General features: G+C 41.7%; 1 protein-coding gene across 1 annotated transcript in view; it reads left to right on the top strand.

The window, feature by feature from the left end:
• PRELID2 (PRELI domain containing 2) overlaps positions 1 to 24,748 on the top strand; it is an 84,223-nt gene that overhangs the window by 23,810 nt on the left and 35,665 nt on the right. The window contains exon 5 of the mRNA XM_005683091.3: positions 18,787 to 18,892. Within this exon, the coding sequence (XP_005683148.1) occupies positions 18,787 to 18,892 (106 nt within the window). The remainder of the gene's footprint in view (positions 1 to 18,786; positions 18,893 to 24,748) is intronic.

A 24,748-nucleotide genomic window follows, 5' to 3' on the forward strand; every position in this document is an offset into this window, starting at 1 on the left:
AGGTAGCAGGTGTGGGCGTGTGATGGGAAACCAGATGTCATTCTGTCCTATGCATGGCCTATCGGCTCAATTCAGAGACGGCGCACAGTGAGTCTCCCGTAGACTCTGGCTAAGCCTTGCTCCGTGTCTCTCTACGTAAATCCAGTTTTGGCCTCCTGCTGATGTCTCTGCAGTTGTGGCATCTTCTGGGGCAGAGCTCCATCAGTCTTTCCCTGTCTGTGTATCGCACAACTGGGTATTTCTAATATGCTTTCTTCCTTTGTTAACTTGTAAGACATTTTCTTCCTGCAGTTTTTATGGAATGGAATTGGCATCCTTTCCAGAGCCTGGAGTGATGTGATATTTTGCATTCATCTCAGTTTTTCCAGAGTCCAGCTTAGCACTGCAGGCCTCAGAGATGTCCTCTTATACTTACTCTTTACTTATTCTGTCCCCTCTTCTAATCAGGGTGCCTTCCACAGTAAATTACAGACACCCTGACTCACTCAGCCATCACTTGTATACTTTTGTTATATGCCAGGCTCTGTTTTAAGTGCTTGATGTATGTATGTATTTATGAATTTATATATGTTAATTCACTTAATCCTCAGAGAAACTCCATGAGGTTAGAACTATTCTTATCCCCCTTTACAACCTGAGGCTTAGAGAAGTTAAGTAACTTATACTAGCTAATATGACCAGTAAGTGTGAGAATCAGCTTCAAATCCAGGCTTTTTGGCCCTCGAATTTATGCTGCTGGCAATGACACTACCCTTCCTCTCAGTAAGGAGCTCTGTTATCTTGTAACCAGATGGGCTGCAGTTTCATAGTTGTTCTTTGGGCTCCACCTTTCCCTGTATATCTAATTTTTTTCCAAGTTGGGTTAGCTCTTAGCTGTCAGGAGCAACTAGGGTCACACACTTATTTGTCCTCATTTTTTTTTTTTTTTTGTGGGTGCTTCTGACTCATGTCTTAATTTATTTTTATTTTTAAAAAAATTTATTTATTTTATTATTATTATTATTTTACTTTACAATATTGTATTGTGTGTATCTGCCACACACATGAATCCACCACAGGCATACATTTGTTCTCATTTAAGTGAGGGAAAGAGACCTGTGAACGCAAGAGAACCCATCCCAACCATGGGGAAAACGGCCTTTCTCTGAGTCTCTGAGTCAGCCTTGATCACCCGCTCCTTCCTGGACCAATAAGAGTGGTCAGAGGCTGATACGGGCTGACTGTCCCTCGTCAGTCAGCATCTGCCCCTAGAGCTGCAGTGTGGGTGTTGGGGAGGGGGTGTCCTCTTCCCTCTGAAACACATGAGCTGCGTAGAAGACGGAAGGGCGCCTGCACGCACACCACAGGATGTAGTAAGAAAGACCACAGCACACCTTTTCTCCTCTTCACGTTTCCTCTTCAACATGGTACCCATTGTCTCCGTTAGGCTTTGGGAAGTGATGGAAACATGCTTCAGTAAGTGAATACAGAGGTAGCTCTGTACCAGTCAGTCATCAGGCCTCCCAAGAGACAGGAACCAGGAGCTGGAAAGCAAGCTCTAAGGCACCCTCACAGCCTCTCGTCTTTCCATACCTGGCTCCTTTGTTCATACTATAGATCTGCTTCATTGCACAACCAGCCTGGCTCCTCCAGGCCTGTGCAGGGTCTTTCCTGTCCTGAGTCACAGTGAATGACTCGATTCTGGGGTTAGAAACAACCTTGGAAACAAAATATATGTCCTTGCAAAATGTACTTCGCTGCTCTAAGCCTCAGTTTCTTCATCTGTGTGTTGGGGATAATATCCTTATCTCAGAGGGCTGCTGTGAGGATCAAATGAGATTATACACACAGAGAGCTAGAGTAATGCTTGCCTATGAAAGTGAAGTGAAAGTGAAAGTGTTACTTGCTAAGTCATGTCTGACTCTTTGTGACCCCATGGACTGTAGCCCTCTGGGCTCCTCTGAGAGACTTTTCAGGCAAGAATACTAGAGTGGGTCTTCGTTCTGGCATGAGGACTCCAGAGCACACGCTCAGTAGCCCCACAGCATGTGGGATCTTAGTCCTCTGATCAGGGATGGAACCTGCATCCTCTACACTGAAGGCAGATTCTTTACCACTGGAGCACCAGGAAAGTTCCTCCCGGGCAATAATCCTGGAGTGGGTTACCATTTCCTCCTCCAGGGGATCTTCCTGACCCAGGGATTCAACCTGTGTCTCCTGCATTGCAAGCTGATTCTTTACCGTCTGAGATAGCAGGGAAACCCATGCCTGCCAATAATGGTCACTAAATATTAGTGCTCAACATCATGACTTTTATTGCTGCCATTATCCTCATCTTCTTAAAAATTCATGAAACTTTTGATTCTAATCCTGAGCGTGTACTGTTTTAATGTTGAAACATTATGGTTGTTTCCCATTATGTTTTGGGGAGGTATTTCATGTTGTGATTTTGCATTCTGCAGGCTCACCATCTCTGGGGCTATTAAGTCCCTCAATTCGAGAGTCATGGGAGTAGGAACCCTTGTCTTTTAGCTCCAGCGTGAGATTGAAGCAGTGAAGAGCATAACATGCAGGGGTCGGTGCAGGCGTTTGTACGTGTGTGTGCATGCTCTGTCACTTCACGCATGTCCAACTCTTTGCGACCCTGTGGATGCCAGCCCGCCAGGCTCCTCTGTCCGTGGGATTCTCCAGGCAAGAATACTGGAGTAAGTTGCCATGCTCTACTCCGGGGGATCTTCCCGACTCAGGGACCAAACCTGTGTTGCAGGCAGATTCTTTATCCACTGAGCCATCTGGGAAGCCCACAGGCGTTTGACTCGAACTGAATTGCCCTGGATTTGGGGTTCTCTTCTTGGCATATGCTGTGACCCCATCTGCTGTAGATCCAAGGCTGCATTGTGCTCTAAGGAACTGCCCGGATTTTCAGAGTCAGAGATACTGGGGGCAATGCACTGCACAGCTTGTGACACTTGGGCCACATCAGAGAATAGAAAAACGAATCCACCCAAGATAAAAAAAGTCAACTTTTGTGGGAATGTACTTTATTATATGAAGTAGGATACAGGCATTTACTGGCTTCCCAGGTGGCACTAGTGGTAAAGAACCCACCTGCCAGTGTAGGAGAAATGAGAGATGTGAGTTTGACCCCTGGGTTGGGATGATCCCGTGGAGGAGGGCGTGGCAGCCCACTCTGGTATTCTTACCTGGAGAATGCCATGGACAGAAGATCCTGGTGGACTATACAGTTCATGGGGCTGCAAAAGAGTTGGCCATGACTGAAGTGACCCAGCAAGCAGGCAAAGGCGTTTATTTACTCTTGGAAGTGGAGAATGGAGTGTTTTGTTTTAGATTTTTTTTTAACTTAAAGTGTTATTGGCGTATAATTGCTTTGCAGTGCTGTATAGTTTCTGCTGTGCAGAATAGTGAATCAGCTGTACATACACATGTGTCCCTCTGTTTCGTATTTCTGTCCCGTTTGGAAGACCCCAGAGCGCTGAGTAGCATTCCCTGCGCTGTACGGTAGGTTCTCACTAGTTGGCTGTTTTGTACACGGTAGTGTATCTGATTCAACCCCAGTTCACCCCACCCTTTCTTTCACCTCCTTGGTGTCCATACTGTACCATTTTTCTAGCTTCCGCATTGCATTAATATACAGTATTTGTTTTTCTCTTTCTGACTTACTTCACTCTGTATGATTTTTCAGAATGAAAGGTCATGGTTTCTGCCCTCTGAAACCTTCCATTCCAGGATAAACTTATTAATTTCTTGCTAATTTGTGTTTGCCTCTAGACTTTAAAATGTATTTCCGTCAATTTCTGGTTCTTATTATTAACAGATTTTTATTGTACCATGTGGAAATGTAATTGATATGCACAAGATTTGGTTTTAATAACATTTACTTTATCCAAGTAATGTAATTCTAAAAGAATCATCTTGTAAAACTATTTTCTTGGGCTTTGCGCTTTCAGCGTAACGGTGTGTGTTGGGTGGTAAATAAAAAGTCCCTGTTATCGTGAAGCAGAATTTAAGTTATCACTGTCAGTGGAGACTCATGCTGTTCCTGATAGTATAGAGCTGGGTTTCTTTTGCTTTTGAGTGACAAGACCATAATCCCATACTCAGCATCAAGCATCGTGATGGCCCATGTCTTCACCTGTCCATGTCTAAGAACTTTGGCTTGTCCACTGATGCTTGCAAACCTTATTTCTGAGATACGGAGATTTCAGCCTAGTAGCATGTGTGTTAATAACATTGGTTATGTTGACTCACCATTTATAAAATATCCAAAATTTCACTCCTGGAATATAGTAAAAGAAACTAAAAAGCCCAAATCAAAACTTTAAACACAGATTAAATGACTGAGATGAGTAGCATTCTTAGTTCAATAAGTTTTTGTTACTATTGAAGTTACTCTTCATGCTGTTAAATAAGGTATATAATATTTTTACTTTTTAAGTTTCTGGATTAAAACATCCCAAGTCTCAAGTATTCATTTGGTGATTCAAATGAATAATTATACAAATAGTATAATTAATTTGCATGTTTCTAGGGACTAATTGTTGGGCATTTCTTGTTGTGTATCTATTTTTTCCCTACTCAGATGTATTTTTCCCCCCCAAGGAGAAAATTTGACAGGTAACTTCCTTGTGTTTGTCTGACAGTGGCCTTTTTAGTTGACCTCCAAACTTGTTTTCACTGAAATATATTAAAATATTCTGATTTTGTCAACTTTACTTAGGAATTATTTCTAAGACTTGATTGTGATGATAAAGGGCTTGAGGGTATTGTTATCTAATAAACAATAAAACAAAAAACCCCACTGTATTCATGCTCCCAAACAAGATGCCTCTGATTATATTGATCTTAATTTCCCATGTATCAGTGAGTGATGAGACAATTAGCAGAATGAGCTGCTAGTTATTGAACATGGAAAACCAAGGCCTTTTCTGTAAATATAGCATCTGGACAGGAGCCTTATTTTTCACTCAGTAAGAATCCCCTGCAATAGATATAATTGTCATCCATATGATCAGGGTCTTCTCTACTTTCCCATCCTGCTGAACCCCCACCTCTGGCACAGTGCAGGGCTCACAGAGATGGCTCTGTAGCCATTTGTTGAATGAATGCCAGATAATCCTTCTTATGAGCTGAAAAGGGGACATGAGGAGGAGTAAAAAGGGCACTGGCAGGAGGGACACGTGCAGATCAGGGAAGCCTCAAAGGGTTTGTTGGGAAATTCGGTGTAGAGGGAATGTTGAGCTCAGTAATACAGAATACTTCTCTTCCGCCTTTTCCTGCTTAGTCATTTACTTGCCGTTGGACTCCAGGAAAAGGGCTCAAGCTGGCCTGAGCTCCCTCACAAGAGTGAGTCAAAGTCGCTCAGTCGTGTCCGACTCTTTGCGACCCCATGGACTGTACAGTCCATAGCATTCTCCAGACCAGAATACTGGAGTGGGTAGCCTTTCCCTTCTCCAGGGGATCTTCCCAACCCAAGGATCAAACCCAGGTCTCCTGCATTGAAGGCGATTCTTTACCAGCTGAGCCACCAGGGATGCCCTCACAAGAGTAATGTGGAGATTTAATAAGATAATAAATGGGAATGCTCTTCACTTGGAGAGTATAAAGCACTAGATAATATAGGTTGTAATGGTGAATAAATGCTGTTTTCAGAGTGGTGTGGTGCCTTAAAGGTACTAACTTTGACAAGTGCAGTAAGTGTTTTATTGAAAATGGAGGTGATGACTGAACTGGAAACAATGGTGTTTAGCCAGGAGAGCACTCTATGCCATTTACGAGCAAGGGCTTTTGAAATATCTTAGTGAAGGCCTATTGATTATTTTTCCTCCCCTCCTCCTTTGCCCTTTGGTTTTGTGTTGTATATTAGTGCAGCATTGAGGGGTGTTTAAACATGTGGATTCATTGTGATCTTGTTTTGCTGGCCTGGGCCTGGGAATTAGTATATTTAACGTTTTCCAGGTAAGGCTGTGGAGCCTCTAGATTTAAGAACCCGTAGTAACTCGTCAGTGTCCTGTGGTTCCAGTGGAAAGCAGACATACAGCTGGCACTCGTTTTGCAGCTCTGTTTTCTGCATAGTTCCTGTTAATCTTATACAGCAGGACCAGTTGATAATCTGGCTCTCCAGCAGACAGTTAACACTTTTTGGCAGAAACACCCTGTTGAAAAGTTTAGCGAAATTTGAATGAACTCCTCTGAAATCTCTTATGGAACAGAGGTGCCAGTTCAATTTCTTCCCTCCTCCCTTCCTCTCCCTTCCTTCATCTCTTTCTCTTCTTTTTATCTTTATCCCTTTCCTTCCTTTCCCTTCCTTTCTTTTCCTTTCTTTCCTCCTTACCCTTCCTCCATTCTCCTCTAGTAAATAAAAAAGTTTGGTGTTAAAAATTACAGTGTTTCATTAATATCAACCAAGAATTGACGCTATGCAGAACCACCTAAAGGTCTTTTGGGGCTGTAGCCAGGAACCTGATGGCAGTCCACCTGGTAGACTTTAGGGATCAGCAGTTTGTGCTTTTCCCATTACCCTGGAGCATTCTGTGGTAGGCGAGTACTGCAGTTGCTATAATTCATTTACTTATTCTGCAGAACAGATCATTTTTACAGACATGTAACATGCTGTACGTGGTATTCTGACTTCTACATTAATTTAACATTACCTTTGGGACTGTCTTTCCTTATTAAATGTGTCACTTTAAAATGATTTTTTAAAATGGCTTGTTCAGTTTATTGGATGAAATTATTCTAATGTGTTTAATTATTGGGAATTACATTATTTGCTCTTGTAGATAATCATGTGATGAGAATCTTTGTAGGCTGGTCTATACCCTCATCTAAGATTTTTTTGCTCAGAGCCCATTGTTAGAGGTAGATATTATGGGTCCAAAGGTTTACATGTGTTAGAGGGTTTTATTAGGTACTGCTAAACTAAAGTATGAATGTCTAAGCATCTCAGAAAACTTCCCAGGGGCTTGGTAGTGCTGTACAGACCAACGTTTGAAATGGGATCAGGAACGGCTACATAATTTGCAGGAGCCAGTCCCAAATGAAAAGGCAGAGTCCCCTGGTAAAAAAGAGTTAGGAGCTTTGAAACAGTGACAGTGGCGCATTCAGCTAAAGGCGTAGCCCTTCTGATGGCGGAAGACTGTGCCACCCTGTGGAGCACATAGCCTTGACGCCAGCCTGAGTGGGATGCACGTGATGGTGGGCCCAGTATTCCAAGACAAGCCTCCAGTAGACCAGTCCACAAACTTGTACACTGTCAAGCTTTGCCCATCACTCAGGATGCCAGTCAACTTGCACTGAATAGGCACCTTCCTAGGTCGCACGGTTGTGGGAAGAGATGTGGGAACAGATGTTAACTGTGTGGATTCAAAAAGTGGCCATGTGCTTACTTTTGTGTCACCTTAGCCAGTTCACCTCTCTGCGCCTCAGTGTTTTCGTCTGTAAAATGGGGTTAATATTATCTATGTCCTAAGATAGATGGTGAGAATTGAAAGACATGTGTATCGAAGTTTTAATACAGTGCTTCTCCACAGCAGGCTATTAATAAGACAGACTGTGAAAATTAATGCTGTATTTTAAGAGGCTGAGTCACTCTGCCTGTAATATATACCCACTCCTGCAATCCACTGTTACTTACTCCCTGCTGCTGCTCATGGCTAATCACTTAGATAGCAACCCATTGATTCCTAGAACAGGTTAAAAGAGAGCAGCTCAGGGGGAAAGACTTTAGGAGTGGAGGTTGTAGAGGCCAGCAGACTGTTTGGTCTCTGTGACCGCTGAGCTGGCATTTGATATGTGATAAGAGGGCTTCCCTGTGGCTCAGTGGTAAAGAATCTGACCATAATGCAGAAGACCCAGGTTCGATCCCTGGGTTGAGAAGATCTCCTGGAGGAGGGCATGGCGACCCACTCCAGCATTCTTGCTGGGAGAATTCCACGGACAGAGGAACTTGGTGGGCTACAGTCCATAGCATCACACAGAGTTGGACATGAATGAAGTGACTCAGCAGCAGCAGCAGCATGGGAGAAAAGGCTGGAAAGATGGAGGGTCTGGAGCTCTGAGGGCCTTGAATGCCAGCACAGGGAGGGAGGGAGTCCCTGCCAGGTGGTTTATGAGGATTGAGTGCCACCTAGATGCTAATGGACTGGAAATACTTTGGAGTTTACTGGCGCTGGATTTCTTCTGTGGGCATTTACTTTCCAAGACATTGTGCCCCTCTTTCTGCAAATGTGGTAGCAGTTTAATAGCATTATTACTACCAGTGTTAGTGTGATTAACTAACTTGTATTGAATGTTTACCATATTGCCTTGAGTATTACCTTACATATTATCTTATTCACCTTTGGAACAACCTCTGAGTAGGTGTGATTAACCCCGTTTTACAGAGGAGACGGTGCTTCAGGAACTTACCTATGTGGACGAGTCGCATTCTGTGATAGAGAGGAGATATGAATCCAAGCCATCTGACTGAAGGAGCCACATGCCTCATCCATGTCCTGTATAAATATATATAAATATGCATGTATATATATATATTTAATACACATACAGATATAAAATGTAAGCAGTGTGTATAAAATTATGTGGGTTGTGGTAAGGTTAAAAACTGCTTAGTACTTACTGAGAACCCTGTAAGTTGAACTGGGGCCCTGAGGAAGCACGGTTTTGTTGGTGGATTTGGTAAGACTTTGAGGGGACCACGTGTCCTCGTGGTGGAATGCAGGACAGTCTCTGCAGCAGTGTTGGGCCCAGGGGGTTAGGAGGGCGTGGGCAGGCAACCTGACCCTCAGACTCTGCTTGTCCCTTGGGCCACCCCTCTGTGTTGGTTACAGAATGTCACAAGCATCTCAGTTAGAACTGAGATGTCATCACAAGCGTATCCATGGAATCTTTTTTTTCTCATCAAAGACACTTCAATTAAATTCCCATTGTGAAAATAATTAGGCCAGATTTGCCATACCCAGCCAGTCAGTAACTCAGGGACAGGATCTCATTATGAGCTTTTGCTTTCCTGGAAACAGCCATTTTATGTATTCCTTGCTGGTGGCTGCACACCCTGGGGATTAATTCCTGATCCATATTTCCTCTGAACTATTTCATTTTCTCCAGTTCAGAAGGAACCACATTTTTACATGACCCCAACCTTGGAGACTGATGGTATATACTGTCATTCACTGTCACAGAGGAGTTGCGACCTTTGAGCTGTGTGCTCCCTGTCACGATTCCAGTGTGCTCTGTGTAGAATTCTGTTTGCCAGTGGACAGAGCAATAGATGGGACTCAGGTTCGTGCGTGCTCAGTTTCTTAAGTCGTGTTTGAGTCTTTATGACCCCATGGGCAGTAGCCTAGCAGGGTCCTCTGTCCATGGGGTTTTCCAGGCAAGAATGCTGGAGTGGGTTGCCATTTCATTCTCCAGTGTGTCTTGCAGACCCAGGGATCCAACCGCGTCACCTGCGTTAGCAGGCGGCTTCTTTACTGCTCAGTTATATATGGCACCCCACTCCATTACTCTTGCCTGGAAAATCCCAGGGACGGCGGAGCCTGGTGGGCTGCCGTTTTTGGGTTCCACAGAGTTGTATGCGACTGAAGCGGCTTAGCATAGCATATGTTTGTCCTATGAGTGAGTGAGCCTCCTTTTTAAACAAGTTTCCAGATATCAGGCTAGCTGAACTCTCAGCCAGGTAAAGGCTGCCTCCTCCTGACAACTACAGGTGAGCTCCTGAGACATTTGATTCAATTTCCCTGACCAAATTATTGAGATGTACTATAAATTTCTCCTTCTTTTGCTTCTTCCCTACTTCTTCCTTACCCTCCCTCCTCCTCTCCATTCTTCTGTTCCTGATGCATTATTGATTTCCTACCATGTGCTAGTCATTGCAATTGGAAATGATACAATAAAGAAAAAAATACATATAGATATTGGGTTGGCCAAAAAGTTCATTTGGATTTTGCCATATCATCATGAAGAAAACCCTGAATGGACTTTTTGACCAACCCAGTCCAACCATTTAGAAAACCATGGTATTTTTTAAAAAAAAATTGAAACTGTACATGTCCAGTGACCCAGGTATTTGACCACTAGGCAAATAGATGGGAAATCAATGGAAACAGTGACATACTTTATTTTCTTGGGCTCCAAAATCACTGTGGACAGTGACTGTAGCCATGAAATTAAAAGATACTTACTCCTTGGAAGAAAAGCTATGGCAACATATTAAAAGCTAGGTAACATATTAAAAAGCAGAGAGATTACTTTGCTGATAAAGATCCGTATAGTCAAAGCTATGGTTTTTATAGTAGTCATGTGTGGATGTGAGAGTTGGATCATAAAGAAGGCTGAGTACCAAAGAATTGATGCTTTCCCACTGTGGTGTTGGAGAAGACTCCTGACAGTTCCTTGGACTGCAAGGAGATCAAACCAGTCAATCCTAAATAAAATCAGACCTGGCGGTTTCCAGGTACTCGGCCTTGCTCTAGTATGTTCAGCTCGGCCTCCAGCTGCTCCTGGTGGGCTGCTCATAGCTGGTGCAGCTGTTTCATGGGAAAGGGGTTCATGTTGTTGAAGGCGATGTGCATCAGCTTCCTGGGGGAAGAGTGAAGTCAGAGTCAGTGGGCATCCTGGAAGGACTGATTGGACGGACTGATGCTGAGGCTAAAGCTCCAATATTTTGGCCATCTGATGTGAGGAGCCAACTCATTGGAAAGGATCCTGATGCTGGAAAAGTTTGAAGGCGGGAGGAGAAAGGAATGAACCGAGGCTAAGATAGTTGGATGGCATCACTGGCTCAATGGACATCAGTTTGAGTAAGCTCCAGGACATGGTGAAGGACAGGGAAGCCTGGCATGTTGTAGTCCATGGAGTCACAAAGTGTCAGACATAACTGAGCGACTGAACAACAGCAAAGACACTCTAGAGACCCTTGTGTATGTGTGTAACTGGATATGTTATAAGTGTTTCCTTTACAAAACTCCAAACTGAGTCCATATTATATGTCCATCTTTGGGAGAGCGGATAGATAATCGGGAGTATTTTCAAGCAATAGAACAGTATACAGCAGTGAAAACTAACAACAGCTTCATGTAACAGTATGGGTGCATCTCCACTAAGCAAGTAAGTTTTATTCTCTGTGCCTTGGTGAACAGAAATAAGATCAGGATGTGCTTAGGAAGCTGACGGGGCAGTGTGAATTATGGGGAGCCCATGCTGAAGGCAGGAACCCCATCAGGAGGCAGTTGTGGTCCTGAAGAGACAGTGCTGTGCTAAACTCAGGCAGTAGCAGCAGCAAGAGAGAGAATGGAATGGACTGTTGAGGAACTTGAGAAGTAAAATAAGCACAGTCTGGGGACTGAGTGCATGTTTGGATGGATTAGAAAAAAGAGCCATGTAACCTGTTGCTGAGATTTCTAATCTCATAGCCTGGGACGATGGTTGTCTCCTTCACTGAGATAGGGGCAGGGCTAGGGTTTTGAGCCTGTATATGTGTGTCTACATGATGCCAGGCTATGATCTCAGGCAAGTTATTTAACTTCTACCACCGTTTCCTCATGTGTAAAAGAAAGAAAACATATTAAGAGTGACAACCTTAGAAGATAATACTGTGTCTGATATGTAATACACAATTTTACTGTACAGTTTTTTGAAGAGTGCGTGTGACCCTGAGTATATAACATTGTGAATGGATGCAGTCATTCCTTTAGGCTGAATAGAGACAGGTGTAGGAAAACTTGAATCATCTTTATATCTCTTGAGTCAAACATCAGATGCTTTAAGCTTGGGGTCAAGGAGAAAGTCATAGGACAAAAAGCACAAAGAACTGGAGTTATGTAGTGTGGGAAAAGGAAAGCTGAGACTTGACTTAATGAGACTTTAAATGAAGGAGTTAAGTCAGAAGTTAGCATGTCCCTATGCTGAAAATGGTTCATGGTTGCACAGAGCCTGTTAAAGATGACTGTTTATATGAAAATGATGCTTAAGGATTATTTAGTAATATTTTTGTTGATTGCCGAGTAACACATCTTTATTGCAGAAAATTAGTAAAAAGAACAAAGTAAATACATAGCACCTATAATTCTAATGCCCAGAGAGTCTGTTCATATTTTAGCTCTGTCCACTTGTCTGTTCATATGCTCATCCATCCATCTTCTCTCTCTCTTTTTTTAAAGAGCTGAAATTAAACCATAAGTTGTTGTGTAAGCTACTGTGTTTTGTGTTGGAACTTAAATGGAGGCTTACCTAGCATGAGGGATTTAGATTAGCTATGTGTATTAAGAAGAATATATCTGATATGCTTTGCCAATGAGTTATTGAGAGAAAATACGGCAGTTCCTTCTATGAAAGTCTTAAAATATAATAGGATAAGCTTGCATCTCACTGATGGCAAGGGCATGACCCTGCTTTACTGCCCTGTTATTCTCTGATATGTGGATAAGCCTGAGAGTGCTTTTCTGAGCATTTACTTCTCCCAAAAGTGGTGGAAAGAAATATTGGTTAGAATATGATGTAAGTGAGACTTATATTAATCCCTCACCTACATTTTCCTTGCAGACTGAAGAGTACATTTCTCCCTAGAGTGTAGGACTGCTCAACTTTTCATTTTTAAATATTAAAATCACTAAAATTCTACTCTGACTTAATCTGGAACAAAGACAGGAAAGATTAATGTCACTAGCATATAGTTTTACATGGGCAAATCATTCTAAATAGGCTTAGATCTAAGAGGTGGAAGCTGCTTTGCCTAGAATATTTGTGAGATTGGCTAGGATAGCTGTGCATGTATGTGAGAGAGAGGAGGAGGGAGAGATGGAGGGCGGGACGGGGAGAGAAGTGTTCTGAAGGTTTCCTTTTAGTCTGCATCATCTAAATGTGGAGGCTACTGCTATTAGACATTTAGAGAGATCTAATTAAGGGTTATAGTAACTATTTTTACCCAAATCACAGCTTTTTGGTTTCATAATTTTCTTAATATGTTTCTTAGTGAATGTGCTTATATATACATATACACACACTCCCAAGTATACCTATGGGAGATCCGGCTCCCATTTCCTTTTCTTAGAGATATAAGAAAGTAGGGGCAATATTTTTTTAGTATTTATTTTTGTTTATTTATTTGCCTGCCTGGTCTTAGTTGTGACACACGAAATCTTTGATCTTTGTTGCAACATATGGGATCTAGTTCCCTGACCAGGGATTGGGAAGCATGGAATCGTACCCACTGGACCACCAGGGAAACCCTTGAATAGTTTTGATTGTAAAGAAATTAAATGTTTATCCATTTAGCAAATACTCATTGAACTCACTGAGTGTAGGCAGTGTGCTGAAAATGGAGGATATGGGCTCATCTAAAAGCATTAAGCAAAGGCATCAAGCCTTTTTTTTTTGGTGCACATGTAACTGTTAATCTGTACCTATTATTTGGTGGCCTCAGATAAATCCTTGTCTTCAATGTAAAGTCTAAACTCCTCAATCTGGGAAGACCATTTGCAATCTGGTCTCCATCTGCCCTGATAGCCTTATCTCCTAGCGTCTCCCATGCCTACCTTATACTTTTTTATGGAAATAATTTATCAGCCCCTCACTAAGTACTGGGTATTTTCCGATAACTAGCTCTTCAGACATTCTCTGCTCCTTCACACCTTGTCTGGATCCTTGTAGTTTTCTGCTGGTGGAACTCTGCCTCCATTTGCTGGGTGACACTCACCATCTTGTCTCTCTTTCCCACTAGTCAGTGGGATCCTGGAGGACAGATACTGTCCTTCCCTGTGTGACTCTTGCACCCAGTAAGGTGCTCAGCGTATTGTAACCACACTGTCAGTGTGTGTTAAACAAATGAATGAATGAGGCAGAGTCCAGTCTCTTGTGGTGGTGAACTCCCTCAGCTTTTGTTTATGTGGGAAACCTTAATTTCGCCTTTACTTTTGAAGGATAATTTTACCAAATATGATATCTTTGGTTTTCAGGTGTTTTTGTTTTTTTTTTTTTCTTTTTTTTCTTTAGCCCTTTGTATCTTTCTCCCTGTAGTCGTTAAGTCATGTCTGACTCTTGAGACCCCATGGACTAACCTGCCAGGCTCCTCCATCCATGGGATTCTCTAGGCAAGAATACTGGAGTGGGTTGGCATTTCCTTTACCAGGGAGCCCTTTGAATATATCATCCCAATTTCTTCTGGCCTTCTTAGTTTCTCCTAAGAAATCATTGAAAACTTTATGGGGGCTCCTTTGTTTTATATTTCTTGCTGCTTTTAAGATTCTCTCTCATTTTCTGTGACTTGATAATTTGATTATAAAAGTCTTGATGTGAGTCTCTTTAGGATTTATCCTATTTGGAATCACTGAGTTTCCTAAATTTGGATATCCATTTTCTCCCTCAGATTTGGAACGTTTTCTGCCATTGTTTCTTTAAATAGGCTCTTTGCTCCTTTCTCTCTTTCTTCTCCTTCTGGCACTTCCATAATGTATACATTGACCACTCAATGGTGTTCCATAAGTCCACAAGGCTGTCTTCACTTCCTTTTTCCCCCATTCTCTCTCTACTGATTTAGTAATTTCAAATGATATATCCTCAGGTTCGCTAATTCATTCTTCTGCTTGATCAAATCTGGTGTTAACTGTGCTAGTGAAGTTTTCAAGTATTTTATTCTTTAGCTCCTGATTCCTGACCTCCTGCCCCCTTATTTTTATTTTCTAGTTTCTATCTTTTTTTGGATAGTCTCATTTTGTCCATGCCTCATTTCCTGATTTCATTTAGTTGTCCACTTCTATTCTCTTTTAGCTTATCAAGCATCTTTAAGGTGATTGTTTTGAATTTGTCAGGTAATTCATAATTTCTGTTTTTTTAGGATTGGTTTCTAGAGATTTATTTTGTTATTTTGGTTACGCCTATTTCCTTGTTTGTTTACTTTGTGACCTTTTGTTGAGACTTGGGCATTTGAGGAGACAGCCAACTCTCCCAACACCTGCATGTTTGCTTTGCACAGGGGAACACTTTCACTCATCAGCCTGAATAGGGATTTGGGGTGGGGGGCCCTCTCAAGTCTTAGGATGTTTCTTTTTTAGGCTTGTGTGTTTAATTCCCTAGTTAGAAGGTCTGCTCCTGTTTTCAAGAGCTCATATTCTCTTGGTGAATATGTGCTCACAGTGTCTGTCTGTGGTACTACAGATTCTCTGGTGCTATAAGAAGCCACCTTGGTTTTATTCTTAGCAGCCCCCTGATATCCAGAATATGCTGCTGTTCCCTTCAGCATTCTGAGTCAGGCAAGACAGAAACCAGTTCTTCAGACAGCACACCCATAAAGCCTGAATGTTAGCCATACATTCCGCTCTTTCCTTTTCTCCCAGAGAAGCCAGGAGTTAAGAGCTTTCTCCTGATTGTGCTGCACTGTGCTGGATGCATGGGGCTACGAGTAGGTCAGTGCAGCACATTATTATTCACTCTGATGTGGCTCTGCTTGGCTTCATATTCACATGGGTGCTGTAGTCTTTTCACTGGTCTATGGACTTCTTACAAAGGAGAATTCACTCATATGTTGTTAAGTTGGGTTCTTGATGAGGAAATGGGGGCCTGGGGCTTACCATTCTGTCATCTTTCTGATATGACTCTCAAGTGTTGTTTAGATCTTTATTTTATGAAATGGAGATGATATTGGTAAGACTTTAAATAGATCAGTGGCATATATAATCTGTCTCACCTCCTTTTTTTATAATTTTTTTTGGCTCTCCTGGGTCTTAGTTGTGGCATGTGGGATCTTTAGGTGCAGTGTGGGTGATCTAGTTCCCTGACCAGGGATTGAACCTAGGCCTCCTGCATGGGAGCACAGAATGTTAGCTGCTGACCTCCAGGGAAGTCCCTCACCTCCTTTTCTAATCAAAGATTAAATAAGTCATTCCAGGCTCTTTTCCTATTTCTGTCTGTTAGGAATGGTGGCTGCCTAACATTTAATAAGTTCTTTACTATGTGTCAGGAGCTGTTCATGTTCCTGTTGTATGTATGTGTTTATTTCTGGCACTGGTTGTAAATGTAAGATGCTATAATTATTTCCAGTTTATATGGGGAGGATACTGAGTTAAGAGAATCTAAGTGATCTACTCAAGCTAATAATTGTCTCAGACTTAATTTTTGCAAGACATTTTGTAGCATGGGATGAGGATATGTATATATATTTACTTCAGTCAGTTCAGTTTAGTTGCTCAGTTGTGTTAGACTCTTTGTGACCCCATGAACTGCAGCACACCAGGCCTCTCCTGTCCATCACCAACTCCTGGAGTTTACTCAGACTCACGTCCATTGAGTCAGTGATGCCTTCCGACAATCTCATCGTCTGTCGTCCCTTTGTCCTCCCGCCTTCAATCTTTCCCAGCATCAGGGTCTTTTACAATGAGTCAGTTATTTGCATCAGGTGGCCAAACTATTGGAGTTTCACCTTCAGCATCAGTCATTCCAATGAATATTTAGGACTGATTTCCTTTAGGATGGACTGGTTGGGTCTCCTTGCAGTCCAAAGGACTCTCAAGAGTCTTCTCCAACACCACAATTCAAAAGCATCAATTCTTCGGAGCTCAGCTTTCTTTATAGTCCAACTCTCACATCCATACATGACCACTGGAAAAACCATAGCCTTGACTAAATGGACCTTTGTTGGCAAAGTAATGTCTCTGCTTTTGAATAAGCTGTCTAGGTTAGTTACAACTTTTCTCCCAAGGAGCCAGTCTTTTAATTTCATGGCTGCAGTCACTATCTGCAGTGATTTTGGAGCCCCTCAAAATAAAGTCTGACACTGTTGCCACTGTTTCCCCATCTATTTGCCATGAAGTGTTGGGACTGGATGCCATGATCTTAGTTTTCTGAATGTTGAGTTCTAAGCCAACTTTTTCACTCTCCTCTTTCACTTTCATCAAGGGGCTTTTTAGCTTTTCTTCGCTTTCTGCCATAAGAGTGGTATCATTTGCATATCTGAGGTTATTGATATTTCTCCTGGCAATCTTGATTCCAGCTTGTGCTTCATCCAGCTCAGCATTTCACATGATGTACTCTGCATAGAAGTTAAATAAATATACAGCCTTAATGTACTCCTTTCCCAATTTAGAACCAGTCTGTTTTTCCATGTCCTATTCTAACCGTTGCTTCTTGACCTGCATACAGATTTCTCAGGAGGCAGGTCAGGTGGTCTGGTATTCCCATCTCTCTCAGAATTTTCCACAGTTTATTGTGATCCACACAGTCAAAGCCTTTGGCCTAGTCAATAAAACAGAGGTAAATGTTTTTCTGAAACTCTCTTGCTTTTTCGATGATTCAACAGATGTTGGCAATTTGATCTCTGGTTCCTCTGCCTTTTCTAAATCCAGATTGAACATCTGGAAGTTCATGGTTCATGTATTGCTGAAGCCTGGCTTGGAGAGTTTTGAGCATTACTTTGTTAGCATGTGAGATGAGTACAATTGTGTGATAGTTTGAGCATTCTTTGGCATTGCCTTTCTTTGGGATTGGAATGAAAACTGACCTTTTCCAGTTCTGTGAACACTGCTGAGTTTTCCAAATTTTCTGGCATTTTGAGTGCAGCACTTTCACAGCAGCATCTTTTAGGATTTGAAATAGCTCAATTGGAATTCCATCACCTCCACTAGCTTTGTTCATAGTGATGCTTCCTAAGGCCCACTTGACTTCACATTCCATGATATATTTACTTAGAATCAGTCAAATTTATTGTAATAGAGATTCTTAAAGCTTTTTGACTGTCCTGTCAGATATGATTTGTTCAGTTTAGTTCAGTTCAGTCGCTCAGTCGTGTCCAGCTCTTTGCGACCCCATGTATCACTGCACGCCAGGTCTCCCTGTCCATCACCAACTCCCGGAGTTCACTCAGACTCACGTCCATCGAGTCAGTGATGCCATCCAGCCATCTCATCTTCTGTTGTCCCCTTCTCCTCCTGACCCCAATCCCTCCCAGCATCAGAGTCTTTTCCAGTGAGTCAACTCTTCACATGAGGTGGCCAAAGTACTGGAGTTTCAGCTTTAGCATCATTCCTTCCAAAGAAATCCCAGGGCTGATCTCCTTCAGAATGGACTGGTTGGATCTCCTTGCAGTCCAAGGGACTCTCAAGAGTCTTCTCCAACACCACAGTTCAAACGCATGAATTCTTCGGTGCTCATCCTTCTTCACAGTCCAACTCTTACATCCATACATGACCACAGGAGAAACCATAGCCTTGACTAGATGGACCTTAATTGGCAAAGTAATGTCTCTGCTTTTGAATATGCTATCTAGGTTGGTCATAACTTTTCTTCCAAGGAGTAAGCATTGTTTGATTTGTTAGGTATAAATAAAACTTATGTTTTATATAGGTTTTATAATCAGAATAATGTACCCATTTATTTTCTCTTCTTTCCAACTTTATTGAGATGCAATTGGCATGTAATATTGTGTAAGTTTAAAATGTATGGTGTAATGATTTGAAATATGTATATATTACAAAATAATCACAATAAGGTTAGTTAACACATCCATTACCTCACATAGTGACAGTTTTTTTTGTGTGTGCATAGTGAAGACTTTAAAGATATACTTTCTTAGCGATTTGAAATGAATAGTTTTTAATTTGAGTATAATACATTGCTTATGTTATATAAACTGTAAGTCTCTTTTTAATAAGATCTTTTGTCCTAATAGGCAATTATTGAATTACTATGGATATTATTTTGTGTTGATTATAAATGATAATTATGCTGTTGGAAATGCCTGTAATTTAAATACTCAAATATAGAAATGACACCAAGGGTTTATATTTTTGTTTTTTGCAGGACAGAGTTCATTCAGAAAGGCAGGATTTCAATCACAGGGGCTGGTTTTCTCAACTGCGTTTTGGAGTCTTTTGCTAGTGCATTTTTAAGACAGGGTGTCCAGAAGGTAAGCTTCCTTTCACTCTTAATCAATATTAATTTTAAGAAATTATACAGTTTCCCATTGGGTTCTTGAACAAGATTCCTGAACAGACATAACAAGAAAAAATATAGTTAATAAATAAATATATACAAAGATAATTACCCTCACTAATTATTACACGAATCCAAATCAAAGTGAAACTAAAGTGCCATTTGTGTCTCATTAAATTAAAAATATGCCAATGAAGAATATGTAATAATATGGGAATACTTACAGTCTAATGAAGAGAAATAAATCAAAGTGAATAATTATGTTTACAGTATATATAATATGATGACAACTGTTTAGTAAAAAAGAAAATAATACCTAATATTTATGGGGTGCTTACCATGTGCTACTCACTAAAAAGAATATTTAATCATTAATTCACTTAATGCTTGCAAATTTTGGAAATAGCTGTTATTCTTGTCCTGATGTTGTGGATGAAGAAGATGTACCTCTGGAGCTCCTGATTATCTTTTATTATGGTTTTCAAGCCCTATACCTGTGTGAGTTTAGGTGTCCATGAATGGTGTTCAGAGGCCACCTTGGAGATCTGTGGTCCTGTGTTACCCTGTTTTAAGTAGAACAATTCTGTTTTTAATTTTCTTGGTTGATTTACAATGTTGTATTCATATATTTATTTATATTTTAATTTTTGGCCACACCCTGCTGCATGTGGGATCTCATTCCCCAGCCGGGGATCGAATCCACACCCCCTGCATTGGAAGGCAAAGTCTTAACCACTGGCCCACCAGGGAAGTCCTGAACTATTGTGTTTTTCACCTGTTCTGTATAGCATTACAGCTAAGATTGCTATATCCTATTTTCTTGCCTAGGAAAGTCCGTTTCTCATGCACCTTTACATGCCTACTGCAGGTGTAAATAGTTTAGAATTGCTTTATTATTATTTAGCCCACCAGGCTCCTCTGTCCATGAAATTTTCCAGGCAGGGATATTGGGGTGGGTAGCTATTCCCTCCTCCAGGGAATCTTCCTGACCCAGGGATTGAACCTGGGTCTCCTGCATTGCAAGGGTCTCTGCCATCTGAAGCCCTTATTATATTAAAAATTGTTTAATTGTCATTATTATTATTAATTATGATGATGGACATAATTACTTATTTCCAGGGTTTGCTCAGGTCTGACGCATGTTGCCTAGTTTTGTTTTTGGGGCAGACTTAATGGCTGGTCTACAGATCTATCATTATGACCCCAGAGAATTTCTGGGTAATGAACCTTGTTTTTGTTTTGCAGATCCAGGTTCAGTAATGAACCTGGACCACAACGTGTTAGTCTGAGAGGCTGAGGGTGATGAATGAGTATTTGGTACTGTACTGTATACTACACAGACATACTGTTGAGATTAATGATGTGTTCCTGACCCTGGTGAGCACATGGCCAGACTGGCCCTGCCTTTTTAAGCCTGGGCTTGAAGCAGGTAGTTGAGCTTCTGGAAGGGCTGTTGTGATTATTATGACATTATGGCATTTTGGCAGACATTATGGCAGATTTTTCCTGCTATACTGCAAAATAATGCATTTGTAAACAGCTCCATGTTCTCCAAAATTGCTCTCTAAGAATAATAGTGCTGATGAGAAAAATAACTTTGTTGCCGTGTCTCTGGCTGAGTTGACTTCTTGGACAGTGTTTAGATTAGAAGTGGCAGACTTTTTCTGTAAAGTGCATGTGTGCCGAGTCCTGTCCAACTCTATGGGACCCTATGCACTGTAGCCTGCCAAGCTCCTCTGGCCATGGAATTTTCCAGGCAAGAAGACTAGAGTGGGTCACCTTTTCCTAATTCATTTCTGTAAAGAGCCAGATAGTCAACATGTTAAGACTTTATGGGCCATGAGGCAACATCAAAATACTGTGTAGGTGCTTTGTAACAAGAGAAATAAATTTGCACATATTTTTAATTGAAAACATTAAAATATAATGATGGTAATTGAGTATAGTTTTTGTAATACAAGTCTACTAAGCATATAATTCTTAAAAAAATGGAACTATTTTTTGGGAGAGATAATATTTACCCGTTCAGTTCAGTCGCTCAGTTGTGTCTGACTCTTTGCAACCCCATGGATTGCAGCATGCCAGCTTCCCTGTCCAACACCAGCTCCCGGAGCTTACTCAAACTCATGTCTATCGAGTTGGTGATGCCATCCAACCATCACATCCTCTGTTATCCCCTTCTCCTCCTGCCTTCAGTCTTTCCCAGCATCAGGGTCTTTTCCAATGAATCAGTTCTTCGCTTCAAGTGGCCAAAGTATTGGAGTTTCAGCTTCAGCATCAGTTCTTCCAATGAATATTCAAGACTGATTTCCTTTAGGATCGACTGGTTGGATCTTCTTGCTATCCAAGGGACTCTCAAGAGTCTTCTTCAAAACCACAATTCAAAAGCATCAATTCTTCGGAGTTATAGCTTTCTTTATCGTCCAACTCTCACATCTGTACATGACTACTGGAAAACCATAACTTTAGCTAGACAGACCTTTGTAGGCAAAGTAATGTCTCTGCTTTTTAATATGCTGTCTAGGTTTGTCTTAGCTTTTCTTCCAAAGAGCAAGTGTCTTTTAATTTCATGGCTGCAATCACCATCTGCAGTGATTTTGGAGTCCCCCAAAATAAAGTCTGACACTGTTTCCACTGTTACTGCATCTATTTCCCATGAAATGATGGGACCAATTTTTTACTCTCCTCTTTTGCTTTCATCAAGGGTCTCTCTAGTTCTTCTTTGCTTTCTGCCATAAGGGTGGTGTCATCTGCATATCTGAGGTTATTGATATTTCTCCCAGCAATATTGATTCCAGTTTGTGTTTTACCCAACCTGGCATTTTGCACAGTGTACTCTGCATATATGGAGAAGGAAATGGCAACCCACTCCAGTGAACGTGCCTAGAGAATTCCATGGACAGAGGACCCTGGCAGCCTATAGTCCTAGGGTTGCAAATAGTCAGGCATGACTGAGGAACTCACTCACTCTGCATATAAGTTAAATAAGCAGGGTGACAATATACAGCCTTGACATACTTCTTTCCCTATTTGGATCCAGTCTGTTTACCTGTTCAGTTCAGTTCAGTCACTCAGTCCTGTCTGACTCTTTGCGACCCCATGAATCGCAGCACGCCAGGCCTCCCTGTTCATCACCATCTCCCGGAGTTCACTCAGACTCATGTCCATCGAGTCCGTGATGCCATCCAGCCATCTCATCCTCTGTTGTCCCCTTCTCCTCCTGCCCCCAATCCCTCCCAGCATCAGAGTCTTTTCCAGTGAGTCAACTCTTCGCATGAGGTGGCAAACTACTGGAGCTTCAGCTTTAGCATCATTCCTTCCAAAGAAATCCCAGGGCTGATCTCCTTTAGAATGGACTGGTTGGATCTCCTTGCTGTCCAAGAGACTCTCAAGAGTCTTCTCCAACACCACAGTTCAAAAGCATCAATTCTTCGGTGCTTATCCTTCTTCACAGTCCAACTCTCACATCCATACATGACCACAGGAAAAATCATAGCCTTGACTAGATGGACCTTAGTCGGCAAAGTAATGTCTCTGCTTTTGAATATGCTCTCTAGGTTGGTTATAACTTTTCTTCCAAGGAGTAAGCGTCTTTTAATTTCATGGCTGCAATCACCATCTGCAGTGATTTTGGAGCCCCCCAAAATAAAATCTGACACTGTTTCCACTGTTTCCCCATCGATTTCCCATGAAGTGATGGGACCGGATGACATGATCTTTGTTTTCTGAATGTTGAGCTTTAAGCCAACTTTTTCACTCTCCTCTTTCACTTTCATCAAGAGGTTTTTTAGCTCCTCTTCACTTTCTGCCATAAGGGTGGTGTCATCTGCATATCTGAGGTTATTGATATTTCTTCCAGCAATCTTGATTCCAGCTTGTGTTTCTTCTAGTCCAACGTTTCTCGTGATGTACTTTGCATGTAAGTTAAATAAGCAGGGTGACAATATACAGCCTTGACGTACTCCTTTTCCTGTTTAGAACCAGTCTGTTGTTCCATGTCCAGTTCTCACTGTTGCTTCCTGACCTGCATACAGATTTCTCAAGAGGTTAGGTTAGGTGGTCTGGTATTCCCATCTCTTTCAGAATTTTCCACAGTTTATTGTGATCCACACAGTCAAAGCCTTTGGCATAGTCAATAAAGCAGAAATAGATGTTTTTCTGGAACTCTCTTGCTTTTTCCATGACCCAGGGGATGTTGGCAATTTGATCTTTGGTTTCTCTGCCTTTTCTAAAACCAGCTTGAACATCAGGAAGTTCACGGTTCATGTATTGCTGAAGCCTGGCTTGGAGAATTTTGAGCATTACTTTACTGGTGTGTGAGATGAGTGCAATTGTGTGGTAGTTTGAGCATTCTTTGGCATTGCCTTACTTTGGAATTGGAATGAAAACTGACCTTTTCTAGTTCTGGGAACATTGCTGAGTTTTCCAAATTTGCTGGCAAATTTGCTGTTTACCTGAGTTGAGGTTAAAAATTAATGTTCCCTACAATGAAATTGGTTGCAAATGTTCATTTATAAAAACAATTCTTACTTTTGTGGACCATGCAAGCACAGGTCATGACTGGATTTGTCCTGTGGGCTATAGTTTACCAGCCCTTGCTTTAGATAAATAAATACTGTTTGGTTATTCTACGTGAGTCTCTATTTGACCCACCCATCATTCTGAGCCTATTAAAAACCTAATCATACAGTGAGGAGAGTGAAAACGTTGGCTTAAAACTCAACATTCAGAAAATAAAGATCATGACATCTCGTCCCATCACTTCATGGCAAATAGATCGGAAAACAGTGACAGACTTAGTTTTTCTTGGCTCCAAAATCACTGTTAATGGTGACTGCAGCCATGAAATTAAAAGATGCTTGCTCCTTGGAAGAAAAGCTAAGACTAACTTAGACAGCATATTAAAAAGCAGAGACATTACTTTGCCAGCAAAGTTCCATATAGTCAAAGCTATGGTTTTTCCAGTAGTCATGTACAGATGTGAGAGTTGGACTATAAAGAAAGCTGAACTCCGAAGAATTGATGCTTTTGAATTGTGGTGTTGAAGAAGACTCTTGAGAGCCCCTTGGACAGCAAGGAAATCCAACCAGTCAGTCCTACAGGAAATCAGTCCTGAATATTCATTGGAAGTACTGATGCTGAAGGTGAAACTCCAATACTTTGGCCACCTGATGCAAAGAACTGACTGATTGGAAAAGACCCTGATGCTGGGAAAGACTGAAGGCAGGAGGAGAAGGGGATAACAGAGGATGTGGTGGTTGGATGGTATCACCAACTTGATGGACATGAATTTGAGCAGGCCTCGGGAGTTGGTGATGGACTGGGAAGCCTGACATGCTGCAGTCCATGGGGTCCCAAAGAGTTGGATGCAACTGAGCAACTAAACTGACTGATAGAGTGATTGCATATACTGTAATCCTGTGAGACACATAAAGTAGACATTATTATCCCCACTTTATTGATGAGAATTATTTTGAAGAGGTAAGTGCACCTAGCGTGTAGGTGGCTGCTTGCCCATGTTCCTTACTTTTGCATATATACATATATATGTATATGTATGTATATACATTCGGAGAAGGCAATGGCACCCCAGTCCAGTACTCTTGCCTGGAAAATCCAATGGATGGAGGAGCCTGGTGGGCTGGAGTCCATGGGGTCGCTAAGAGTCGGACACAACTGAGCGACTTCACTTTCACTTTTCACTTTCACGCATTGGAGAAGGAAATGGCAACCCACTCCAGTATTCTTGCCTGGAGAATCCCAGGGATGGGGGAGCCCGGTGGGCTGCCATCTATGGGGTCGCACAGAGTCGGACACGACTGAAGCGACT

This window comes from Capra hircus, chromosome 7 (genome assembly GCF_001704415.2).
Source record: "Capra hircus breed San Clemente chromosome 7, ASM170441v1, whole genome shotgun sequence".
Taxonomy (NCBI): domain Eukaryota; kingdom Metazoa; phylum Chordata; class Mammalia; order Artiodactyla; family Bovidae; genus Capra; species Capra hircus.